General features: G+C 46.8%; 1 protein-coding gene across 2 annotated transcripts; it reads left to right on the forward strand.

The window, feature by feature from the left end:
* Positions 1-42: 42 nt before the first annotated feature.
* Positions 43-3849, forward strand: CETN2 (centrin 2). Of its 2 annotated transcripts, none has more exons than XM_033106717.1 (5): positions 43-182; positions 1120-1278; positions 1602-1730; positions 3068-3205; positions 3661-3849. In XM_033106717.1, exons 1-5 carry the CDS (start codon positions 180-182, stop codon positions 3748-3750), a joined length of 519 nt encoding a protein of 172 aa, XP_032962608.1. In that variant the 5' UTR covers positions 43-179; the 3' UTR covers positions 3751-3849. The 2 variants fall into 2 exon arrangements, with proteins under 2 accessions (XP_032962608.1, XP_032962667.1); XM_033106776.1 differs by lacking the exon at positions 43-182 and adding an exon at positions 913-1010.
* Positions 3850-12777: the final 8928 nt, after the last annotated feature.

Below are 12777 nucleotides of genomic sequence, written 5' to 3' on the forward strand. Positions count from 1 at the left end.
GCCTGAGCGCGCTCCCCGCCCTGATCCGGGCCTTTGTCGGTGTACTCCCACCCCCTCCAGCCCTGCGCCAATGGTGAGCGGCGGCAGCGAGCGGGTCAGTGCGCGCGGGTCGGTGGGAATTGCGCCCAGGCTGTGTGTACGTCTGTTGCCGTAACAACGGGCGGAGCAGTCTGTCGGCGATGGTGAGTGCCAGCTGCCCTGTCGCGCCCCTTGCCCAGAGGCCGAGCCCTTCTGACCCCGCCACCTCTCCTGCACCGTTCTCGGCTTTGGTGCGCCCCTGCTTCTATGATGTGTTTCCCGGAAGGGCTGGGAAGAGATGCCAGCCACCCTGCTGGGCCTGTGATTCGCCACTGCCTCCCCTGCACCCACAGCCGGCCCCCACCCGCCCTTCGGGCTCCCCTGGCCTTCCCTGCCCCCTCGGTTACCGGTTCCTGGGTGAAGAAGACTCAGGTTCCCCGCAGGGTCTGACCCCTCTCAGACCGTGGTCTCCTGGCCGCCTTGTGCGACCAAAGTTTCCGCACAATGCCGGGGGCGGGGGGGGGGGAGGTTTACGACGTTGGATTGTTAACTTGCATTTTAAATTTTAAGTATCGGGCCATTTGGGAGACGCATTGAGCTTTTTGGGGAAAGCACAGATGAGCCAAGTGGATTGAATTTTATTATTCGATATTGACAGAATATGCATCTTAATAACTTAGTAATATTTGGCTAAATCTAGAAGTAGTCACAAAGTCAGAATACTTAGAGGGAAGCGGAGTACCGCGAGTGGGCATTGTAAGGACATTTCTAGAATTAGGATCCCCAAATTCAGGGAGAGTTTATTATCTGTCCAGTTATTCATACTCCGCTCCTTGGCTAGCTAGCTCTCTTTACGGATGATTTCAATAAGGGATGTCCTTGTTTCTAGAAACAATATAAAGAAGAGGAAAGGGATAGAGCTACATGGAAAGATTCTTTGTTTTGCCCAGTAAACCCTACTATCTCTCCAGTTAAGCAAAGCTTCAGGATTGGTTGGTATAAACTATTTTTAAAACAGATATGGTTGTCTCTAACGATTTTATGCAAAATATGGACTGTGGTACATAATATGGTGCTTATGTGTTTGTAAAATGTCTAAAGGCCTCGAACTTTAAGAAGGCAAACATGGCATCAACTACCCAGCGAAAAAGGATGAGTCCTAAGCCAGAGCTTACTGAAGAGCAGACACAGGAAATCCGGGAAGCTTTTGATCTCTTCGATGCTGACGGAACTGGGACTATAGATATTAAGGAACTTAAGGCAAGCCCTGTGCAATCCTACTCGCTGCCTTGCCTTTCCTCTGCCTCTTTGGCTTTTTTCCCTGTCACTGCTCTACCCCTTCTGCCCTCTTCTCCCTGCAAAAAGTAACAAGGGGAGAATGTGCTGTGCTCTGTTTTCCTGTCTTTACTTACCCCAAGTGTTATTAAGTAAAATGAGTGCAAATATCAATTTGCTTAATGCTCCAGTGTTTCCCAATTATTTTCATGTGATTGTGTCAGGTGCTGGCTTAATGCTCTCAACATTCATTTTTGCTCCTGCTCGGTTTCGATGAGCATATTGAGATGATCCTCTTTTCATTGTAGGTGGCAATGAGGGCCCTGGGCTTCGAACCCAAGAAAGAGGAGATCAAGAAAATGATAAGTGAAATTGATAAGGAAGGGACAGGAAAAATGAACTTTAGTAAGTTTCTGACTGTGATGACTCAGAAAATGGTAAGTTAGCTAAGAAAATCAGCATATTTCCCACCCATAATGGACAAATTTGAATCTCGATATGAAAATGTCTTCATTGAAGGAAAGTTAATACAAACTAGAGAGTTCAGCTGATAAAAGATAGTATTTGTGACTGAGAATTAAGATGTTTTTGGTTCTGCTTGGCTTTCTTGAGGGCCACAAAATCACAGGAAAAGTAATTTTACCCTCTGTAAAGTAGTGAACGTATACTGCTGTCACATTTTTGCTATTGTCTTTCCCCAACTGAATTGTCAATGTGATAACCACAAGCAGTAAAACCTATACACGCCAACAGCATTACAGTGTCTCGCATTTTGATAAGACAAAGTTCCTATATTTTAAAGTTTGAAATTCTTTTCTTTCCCATTTGTTATTCTGGGCAGCCTTAGCTTGAGGATGTGTAACTTCAGCAACCATGCTTTTAGGCTGCGCTGGGGATTTGATCTTTCAGCACTTCCAAGGTTAAGTTTACCCATTCTCTAGTGTCTCCGGTGTCCCTCTTTTAAAGGGTCCAAAGGGTCAAGACAGACTATAAGATGTCACCCCAGCAGCCCACCTCACTGCCCTGTCATCCCACCCAGGAAGTATGTTTCCATTGGGCCATTGCTCTTTCTTTGGCCTCCTGGCTCTTCCTCAGTGTGGCTCACCTGTGCTCCACTGGTCTGTCGAGACAGATACTGAGTAGTAACTCCATCAGTGTCTCAGGTGTGTTTCACAGGGCACAGATCGGTTCCTACTCTAATAACTCTGTTGCTTTGAAATCATCTAATTATACCTATATTTTTCTTCATGGACTAACTTAAGAGATCAGAAAGCTTAACATTCTGTCACTACCTAGTAAAGCTGTCCCACATTCAAGGGTGTTCCCGAATTGCTCTTATTAGGGGTTCTCTCTATCTTTAGCTACCTTTCAGGAATATTGGGAGTTTGAGCTTTTAGCGATTTTCCTCTCTTCCTCTGTTGGAGGACTTGGGATCCCAGTAACGCTATATGATCTCATCACAAGTAAAACAGCCTTCTCTTTGCTTCTTGACCCCTCCACCAAGAGGATCCCTCTTCCATCAGCTTAAGGAGTATATTCTCCCCGATGTGAACTCCACCTTCTTCTGTATTTTAAAAACGAATCCAGTTTCTCTTTGGTTTGTACAGAAAGAATGATGTTTGATCTCCTGTGACCTAGGACCTCTGTCATAAAGACCACCACCATGACCACGTAATGATGTAGGGGCAAGGCAGAGAGGCTAGGCGCTGTGGGGCTACAGGACTAGTCACTGCGGTGTTTCCCTACTCATATGTTTTATGTTCTACTTGTTAAGTCTGAGAAAGATACCAAAGAAGAAATCCTGAAAGCTTTCAAGCTCTTCGATGATGATGAAACTGGGACGATATCCTTCAAAAATCTAAAACGTGTAGCCAAGGAGTTGGGCGAGAACCTCACTGACGAGGAGCTGCAGGTTTGTAGTGTGTCTGACTGGAATGCAGAATCCCTTCTCGGAGCCCTGGGTGACTTTTCTGAGTTATACTCTCTTGGATGTGAGTGCCACCTTGAAGGAGAACTAGTGTTTTCTTGTCTTTGTGCTGACCATTTAATTTCTCTTCTGATGGTGTGACACTCCTTATGGACCCTGCTCCCAGAGAAATGCACACATGGACAGTTTTACTTATAAGTTTAGGTTTTAGGAATCCCCCTAGTGAAGATGACCTTTGGGCTCCGTTCTAGGTGATATGCGTGACAAACTATGACTTGGACTTCAGATCACTTTCAGGAACCACGCTATTACCAAAAGCAGCACATTTGCATGGGATGGACTACAGTTGTCTATTCATGTAGCATGATAAGAGCCTGTTGCTTAGTCATGTTTTCGTTTCATTTTGAATTGATCTGACCTGAGTCCTTATTGTCACGCAGGAAATGATTGACGAAGCGGATCGAGATGGAGACGGAGAAGTCAATGAACAAGAGTTTCTGCGCATCATGAAAAAGACCAGCCTTTATTAAGATTGTTCTCTCCTTTTCTATTGCAAGCACACATAACTAGATTTCGTGCCTGCCATTGTGTGAAACCTGGTTTTCGAGAATAAAAATTGTTTTCTTTCCCCACCGACCTCCCTGTGTAACCTTAGTAACAACCTCAAATCTCTTTTCGATTTTGGAAAGTGTTCTTTGACAGTGAAGTTCTTTGTGAGGTGGCCTGCTGGTCGCTTTAATTCCCCAAAGCAGAGCGCGAGCACATTACAGTGGAGAAAAGGGTCTTAATACTTTTGCCCACCCGCCGTTCTGCCTTGTATCTGTTCACTCTTGTCACACATTCCCATGTTTATGCCACCACAGAAGGACTTCTGAGACAAGCACGTGTTTTACCTGTGTCACCAGGCAGCCAGCATCTTTTCAATGGTTCCGGTTTTAACTGACACCTGAGTGCCGCTTTCTCTTTTACAAAACTCCAGTGAACTCTCTCACTTGCATTTGGAAGTGTGTGTGTGTGTGTGTGTGTGTGTGTGTGTGTGCTATTTGTTTTGTCTTAAAAATAAAGCCTTTCTTATTTTGAGTTTTTGTTCTCCAAGGATGAGTTCTTTAAACTTGACTATGAGTAGCTCTTCTAAACCATTGTGTTGAAGGCAGTCTGGTAAGTCCCAAACTCCTTACTCCCAACTCCTTTTCAGCCTGTGGGCAGAAAAGGAAATAACCCTTTGCTATTGGCATGAATTGGTTCTTGCCTTGGGAACCCGTTGGTGTGTAAAACTAGTAGAATTTCATTTCACGTAAGCCTAAAGGATGCCCTAAAAATAGTTTTGGCAAAGTATAAGACCAAAAAAGAGTTATTGGTAATTTATGCTTGGACAGATCAAGGAAAGCAAGGTTATGATGACAGTAGGTTGAATTCAGCCAAACTCTGCTCAGTGTCCTTGCTGGATGGTGTCTCAGAATCTTGGTGTCAGGTTGGGCTGAGTGGTCAGTTCCTGTGGGGCTGGACCAGAACGATGGAGGGGATAGGAGGGATGGGGACGGAATGGTAGGAGAGGTCAGTGCAGGTGCACATGATGCAGAGGGTGGGAGAGTGAGCAAAGGGTGATGGGGAGAGAGGGAAGCTCACGTGGGGCTGGACCAAGAGATGTAGGGGAGATGGGAGGACAGAGAAGTAGAACACGTTAGTTCCTGTGGGGCTAGGTCAGGGAGATGTAGGGGGCGTGGTTGGGGAGGGAGGGAAAGGAAGGGTAGGTTAGCTCAGGATGGTCTACAGAGGTGGAGGGGAATGGGCAGGGAGAGGGAACGGGACAGCCCTGTGGTTGTGCCAGAGAGATGTCGGGGGAGTAGAGTGGGGTGGGGGGCAGGTAGCAGAGATCAGTTCAATTAGGGATGGACCAGCAAGATATTGGGGACTGAGGTGGGACTGAGAAGTAGAGGGACTAAGGTCAGTTCACGTGGGCAGGAAAGTGATTAGAAGGAGGGGGAGGAAAAGGGGGCAAAGGTTAGTTCATGTGCAGATGAACCAGAGCTGTAGGGGCTGGGGGGTGATGGGGAGCAGGACGGAGCAGGTGTTACTCCATGTTCAGCCCCAGCAGAGAGTGTAGGGGGATCAGGGATAATGGGGAGGGAAAGGGCACAGAGGTCAGTGCATATCGGGCTGGACCAGAGAGGAGTGGGGAGTGGGTGTGGGATCTGACACAGAGCACCGACATCAGTTTATGTAAGGATGAACCAGAGAGCTCCGTGGGAGTTGGGGGGGCGGGGAGAGAAAGGGGGAGGAGAGGTACTTGCATGTGGGACTTGGCCAGAGATATGAAGGTGGAATCCATGGGGATGGGAGCAGAGGTCAGTTCCTGCAGGTGGGGCAGAGAAAGACAGAGGTGTGAGAGGGGTGGAGAGAGGGGGGGCAGATTCCGTGTTGGGTTGGGTATTGGGAAAAAGAGGGAGCCGAAGTTAGTTGATGTAAGATGGACCAGAGAGAGTCATAGGGAGGTGGCAGGGATGTAGATGGAGAGGGAGTGGAAGTGCCTTTCTATAAAGCTGGTGCACAGAGTTGTAGGGGATGAAGGGGTGGAGATGGAGAGGGAGCTGGCATCTTCAGTTCCTATGAGGATGCGCAGAGATGCCGGGAGATGGAGGGAATGCAGCTTTAGGGGAGAGAAGGTGGGAGGGATGCGGAGGGAGAAGAAGGCAGTTGCTGTTGGGCCTGTGGTCCTCCCCAGTAACTCAGGGAAGTCCTTGAAAGAACTCTCTGGTGGATTAGTCTTTTCTTTGCTCCAAAGTGTTTCAACTACTAGGAACAGCTGGATTCATTGGTAGCGATAATCAGGCTTGAAATAAGTCAATTCTAAGGAAGCTGTTTAAAGAACGGAAGTAGCTCAATTCTTGTCCCCTTTTAGACATGGAAGAACTGCTGGACCAGACTATTGACTGGATATTGAAGGGCGGGAATGCACATTGACTGTCCTAGGGGGCGCTATTGAGGTCCTTTCACTGTCAATCAGATTTTAAATTCTTGTTTTTGTCAAATTTTCAAATGCTAGGACTTGGGGCAGCACACTCAAAGGGAATAATACACTCCAAACAACTCTTTACTAGTTAGTGATTACAAGTCACAGCTCCATAGAAAACAGCCACTGGTCATCCCACTACACACTTAGTCCGTCTTCTGTTTGACTAGAACTGCTTGCTCTCCAGTGGCACTCCCTCACCAAGTTCAAGTTCTCCCACAGTCCAGGAACTACCCCTTTTGGAGCCCCCCAGGGCCATTGTGATAAGTGTCTCACAGCAAGTGGCAACCTCTTCCACTCCATGTCTCATGACATGCTCAGCTCAACGTCCTATATTCTTGAAGTTGCTGGAATAGTGTGCATCTTCCATTGCAGCAAAAGCAATCAGTCTGTGTCTAAAAGCAATCAGTGTCTAAAATTCTCACAGGGATTCTGGGCCCATTTCAAAAAACATCACTACCAGAATTTGATGTGTCTGGAAAACAAGTTACGTCTTTTCTAGTTTTCCTCCCCACTGACCCTGTCTTCTCTCCTGAGCCTCCCCTTAACCACCTTTTTCTTTCTGGTTGCTAAGTTTAGAGGCTCATCCTTTCCATTTCCTTTCTCCTGTTTGCCCTGGACGTCTAGGGTGTCATCCAGCTTTCCCTACAGTAGTCACTCTGATCCACCCCTTCCTTTTTCATTTCTGAACCCACCATCTGAAATCAAATTTGGATATTTGTGATGTCCTCTTAGCTGCTTTCTCTGTCCTGTCTTTTCCCAAGGTGATCTGTGGTACAATTTCCTCATGGCACTATCTTGCCAAGGAAGGAGCCTGGCCTTCAGACTCACTCATACCTGGTTCAAATCCCAACTCTTCTACTCAGCAGCCGTGTTTTGGGGGACATGACTTAACTGTCTTGAGCCTCAGTTTTCTCATCTAGAAAACAGGGGTGCTGTGAGGTCAAAAGAGCTAACAAACGTCAGGTGCTTAGCTTAATGCCGCAAGACACTTTGTGGGCATGAAATGAGTGTGCTCCCGCCACAGCCTCATGTAGAGCCAATCCACCCCTCCTGGCCACCGATGATCACTGTCCATTAGCCTGTTTTTTGCCTTAACGTGGACTGTTCTGTCCTTAGTGCCTAAGTGTTATCCGTGGTATAGAGTTCATTTCTATACCTGTACTTATGCCTCTGCTATTGTTCCTAATGAAATATTACCCCTCTCTTTTTCCCAAATCTGCATTCTTCTCTTCTTATGAAACTCCCTCTCAGAGCTCTCTTCTTGTAGAAAAACTTTGGTTTGAGAGTAGACAGGGCTTGTAGGCTGCTTCCCAGCTGAAATTCTGAAACAGCAGCCTTGCAGATATGTCTCTTGCCACTAGGTGGAGTGCCAGGACAGAGAGCCTCCAAGACACCGAACTGGAGCTCCTTGGTGCCTTAAGATGGCTGTGGCTCCAACCAGCCTTGGAGTGTAAGGGAGAGACTATCACAGTGGAGAGATTCCTGAAGGGGCTGTGGAGTCCTCAGAAAACCCACCAAGTGTGGACACTGATGGAACTATAGTTTGTCTGGTTGGATGCTCCATTAGGTCTAATTAAAAGAGAATAAATGACATATTTGCATTTCTGAGTGTGTGCAGGGAAAGTTGTTTACCTGCTACATGGCCTTACTGAGACTCCCCAACTACACTGAACATTTCTCAAGGGAAGAGCGCAGATGTGCCTTTGATTTCTTCATAGCTGTGCTTCGTGCCTCGTAGAACGCTCTGTTTACAAAAGCAGGCTTACTCATTTGCCAACCTTGTTGATCTTCTAGCAAGGATTTATTAGCTCATTAGAAAAGTCTAGCATTCTGTGGCTCCTTTTCCTCTGACCATTATCTCTTGTTATGCTTTGAATTGTGTTCCCTTAAAAGATATGTGGGAGTCCTAATCCCCAGAACTTCAGAATGTGACTGTTTTTGAGGACAGGATCCTTACCAAGTTATAATGAGGTCATTAGAGTAGGTCTTGATCCAATATCACTGGTGTCCTTAGAAAAAGGGGCAATTCGGACACAGAGACATGCATTGAGGGAAGACAGCGTGAGGACGCAGGGAGAAGATGGCCATCTGCACGCCAAGGAGAGAGGCCTGGAACAGATTCTCCCTCATAGCCTCAGAAGGAACCTGTCCTGCTGACACCTTGATTTTGGATTTCCAGCCTCCAGAATAAGGAGACAATGCATTTCTATAGTTTAAGTCACCAGACGGGATACTCTCTTCCTGTAAAATTTCCTTTGTTCCCCCAAGTGTCCTGACCAGAAGTGCACATGGTGATGTTGAGAAAACAAAGCCCGGCCTTGGAATCTCCGCTGTGGAACTCCTCCCTCGGTGGACACTGGATGTGGCCTGTCCTGAGACATCCATGAGCACATGGGGGTGTGTGGTATCACCACCTGAAAGCTTGTACCTGGATGTGAGGCCTTCTCCTCGGGAGATGGTGTGTCCTGCAGGGTGTCATGCAGGGTGTCTGGTCCCGCTCCCCACATAAGAACGCAGGACATGGTGAGGCCAAAAAGGAACACCCATGGAGCCATAGGTAGGGGAGTCATACCACTATATTCTCACTGGTGGCTCGGTTGGAGACACAGGAAGCAGGAGCCACATGATCTGCAACCAGCTGTCTACTTCTCTCCACCAACCAACCTCACTTGCTAACTGCCATCCACTCTGCTAACTGCAATTCGTGCTGGCTAGCTCAGCCACCATCTTCTTGCTAGCCCCCATCCGCTGCTAGCGTAGCCACGGCAGTTATACTAGTGGCCAATGGCTCACTGGTTACAGCTGACGGCCAACTAGCCACAGCTGATGGCCATCCAATCACTGTTGATGGCCATTTACTACCTGAGCCAGCACCTTTCCACGTGAGGCCGAGAGCCTGGAAACTGCACTCCTGGCTCTGTCCCCACATGATGTGTGTGTGTGTGGAAATATTTATGCAATCCCTCATACAAAGAGATACAACAGATATGCTGATGACTACAAACTGAGTCAGAAAAGCATGGGAATGATGAGTGAGTAGAGGTAGGTGACAGAGACTCGAATGGTGGAGGGGCCTTTGTTGTTTCTAACGGCACTACACAGTTGGAAAGAAATACTTTAAGGATGCACCTGGCTGTCTGAAAGAACTGACACCAGCCTTATGAGGGGCATGAGTAGCTGTGAAATGTCTCTGGAGCTGGAGTAGTGAAGTTCCTTTACATAACCTCTGGCAAATTACCTCATTGGTTTCATCTGTCAAAGGGGGCTTATTAATAGAACTCACGTCAAGAGTAGCTGTGAGGTTTAAATAAGCGAATATACCATGTTTCCCTGAAAATAAGACCTAGCCAGACAAGCAGCTCTAGTGTGTCTTTTGGAGCAAAAATTAATATAAGACCTGGTTTTATTTTACTATAATATAAGACCCGGTCTTATAGTAAAATAAGACCGGGTCTTATATTAATTTTTGCTCCAAAAGACACGTTAGAGCTGATTGTCTGGCTAGGTCTCATTTTCAGGGAAACAGGGTATCTGAAGAGCTTAGATCAGAACCTGGCGCATGGTAGGCATTCAATAAATATTTGTTGAATGAATAAATTCAGAATTTGGCTGCAATCCTCAACTATAAAGTTCAGGGGTTCCATCAGTTATCCCAGTGGTACAATTCAGGGGTATACCAGTAGAATGGAGATTCCTCACCTGGGTCACTTGCATTTCTGGGGTCCATAAATTACCCTGAGGTGGTTCTTAAATCTCCTGAAACAACACGCACAATTTGTACGTATAGGCAGGCAGGCAATTTTCATCAGATTTGTTCAAAGAGTCCATGAGCCAAAACAGATTCAGACCCACTGCCCTGGAATTGGACATTGCCATTTGGAACGTGGAGAGAATGATGCAAACACATAGCTTTGTATCATCCAGTGTGTGTGTGTGTGTGGGGGGGGGGAACTGCTTTTGACACCTTCTGTCCTCATAGGCACTCGCTGAGGTCTTCCTGTTCGCCTGGTCCTGCCTGCCATGCCCGAGGGCCTGAAACTGCCACTTACCCATTGCTTGGGGCCTGGGGAGCGCTATGAAGCTGTCACTGTCCCTGGCCAGGCCTCCTGCAATCATTCCCTCCTTGGAGCTTCCAGGATCCAGCAATATCATCATTGGCCTGGATTTCCTGCCATCTCTCCTCCCTCCCCTCCAGCCTTTTTAGCTTGAAAATCAATCCTCGGGAAGGAAAATGCCACTGAAGAAGATTTATTGCCTTCTAAGAAGTTGCTCTTTTCCCTCCTTATACCCACTGAAAGGCCTTTTACTTCCTTGTCTTTAGCAGGTTTTTTTTGAAAGCCTCAAGCCATTTTCAGCTTTAGCCTCCCCGAAAGTACTCTTTGGGATCTACGACACTGCTTTTTCTTAAATCCATCATTAGATCTGTTTTCTCCTCCTATATTTTTCACTGTTTATTCATTCATTCATTCATTCATTCAGCAAACACTTAATGAGCACCTGTTCTGACCCAAGCCCTGAAATGAAGAAATACAGTCCCTGGCCTCATGGGATTTACATTCTCGTGAAGGAGACAGAGAGAGAAAAACATCTGAAGAAAATAAAGCAGGATAAGGATATAGAAAAAGATGGAGGGGGTACTACTTTAGACAGAGTAGTCAGGAAAGGCCTCTCTGTGGAGATGGCAATCAAGCAAAGACCCAGAGCTGTGTGGGGGTCTGGGGAAAGAGTACCCAGGCAGAGGGAACAGCAAGTGCAAAGGCCCTGAGGCAGCAATGGGCTTGCCATGAGTGATGAACAATAAGGCAGCCCATGTGACTGGGGCCAAATGAACAAAGTGAAAAATGGCAGGTTGCAGAAGGAGGCAGGGGTAAAGTAAGGCTTCATATTCATAAACCCCATAAATAAGGGTTGTGCTCTGTGGGTGATGGGATATCATCACTGGGATCTGAGCAGGAAAGTAACATGCCTTGTACTGGAGTTCTCGTGCTGGCAGCTGTGTTGAGAATGTTAAGAATTCCCTGTGGGAGCAAGGGTAGAAGCATATATCTTTTCACATATGAGCTCTTTTAGAGATCTCTCTGCATAGCCACATGGCAGACTTTTTTTTTTTTTTTTTTTACATCGCATTTGGATTATTTGAGATTGGGAAATGTCTGGAGAAATTTTGATCTGAAATTGAAAGTGATAGAGGAAGATTTCCCCTTTTTAGAATCCCCATTTTTCAGCAGCCATCTTCCCTTCTAGAGTCTTGAGCAGTGGGACTACAAATTGTGTTGTGTGCTATTTTGCTTTCTGCCTCTTTCCTCCCCGAGTCTTCCTTCTCAGGTCCTCTAGTCTAAGTTCATGGCCGAGGGCTGGCAGGCTCAAGACCCAGATAAGAGTCCATGTTATAGTTCGAGTCTATTATTATTATGAACTTTAAAATGTCATGATTATTTTTCCCCAAGTTCTGGTCCTTTCCTCATCCACAGCCACTTCTCTCTTGCTGGCCAGGTATAATAGATCATTTGTAGTGCAGGGGATCCTGCCGACTACGCCAAGTGTCATGCAGGGGTGTCAGGCAGGGTCTCCAGTCCCGCTCCCCACACAAGAACGCAGGATATGGTGAGGCCAAAAAGGAACACCCACGGAGCCATAGGTAGGGGAGTCAGACCACTATACTGTCACTGGCAGCTGGGTTGGAGACACAGGAACCAGGAGCAACACAATTCTCAACCCTCACTGTGCCGCTTGCAGACTCAGCCACCATCTTCTTGCTAGCTCCCCCCTTTTTTGCTAGCCTAGCCACGGCAGTTATATTCGTGGCCAATGGCTCCCTGGTTACAGCTGACGGCCAACTAGCCACAGCTGATGGCCATTTGATCGCAGTCGATGGCCATTTACTACCTGAGCCAGCACCTTTCTCTGTGAGGCCGAGAGCCTGGAAACTGCTTTTTGGGGCTCTGTCCCCACATCATTCTAGGAACAGTAGCCTGTAATTCCCAGTCCCAGGATTCTCCAAACTCTTTATGGTTGAGAAAGGACTTGATCCTTGCCTTATCAGTGTTGGGTGGGGGTTATTATGAGCCCACTTTACAGATGAAGCAGCTGAGCCTCAGGGCGGGTAAGCACGGAAGCTGAGGCTCACGCACAGAGCTTCTGACTCCATGAAGTTCATGCTCTTAGTGCTACTCTCTAAGTAGGCAATGTACTCCTTGTGTCAATGAGCTTAAATATTTTCAAGTGAAAATTAGATGGTTTATCCTATTCTCGTTCCCTCTGGCTTGGCTTATGATTTCTATTACTAATTTATTTATTTTTAACTTTTTAAAATTTATTTTAAGTGCGTTTTGCCAGGACCCATCAGCTCCAAGTCAAGTTGTTGTTTCCATCTAATTGTGGAGGGTGCAGCTCACTGGCCCATGTGGGGATCGAACTGGCAACCTTGTTAAGAGCACCACGCTCGAACCAACTGAGCTAACCGGCCGCCCCTCTATAACTAATTTCTTCCTTAGAATTTTGTTTGCCTACAACACCCATCAGGGCAATTACTTAAGGGCATCAC

This window comes from Rhinolophus ferrumequinum, chromosome X, assembly GCF_004115265.2.
Source record: "Rhinolophus ferrumequinum isolate MPI-CBG mRhiFer1 chromosome X, mRhiFer1_v1.p, whole genome shotgun sequence".
NCBI classification, from domain to species: Eukaryota; Metazoa; Chordata; class Mammalia; order Chiroptera; family Rhinolophidae; genus Rhinolophus; species Rhinolophus ferrumequinum.

Bases quoted from the DNA above. Each gene is read 5' to 3' on its own strand.
- CETN2 (XM_033106717.1), top strand. The intron at 1,279-1,601 runs GCAAGCCCTGTG...TTTTCATTGTAG, and splicing joins TAGATATTAAGGAACTTAAG to GTGGCAATGAGGGCCCTGGG. The intron at 3,206-3,660 runs GTTTGTAGTGTG...ATTGTCACGCAG, and splicing joins TCACTGACGAGGAGCTGCAG to GAAATGATTGACGAAGCGGA.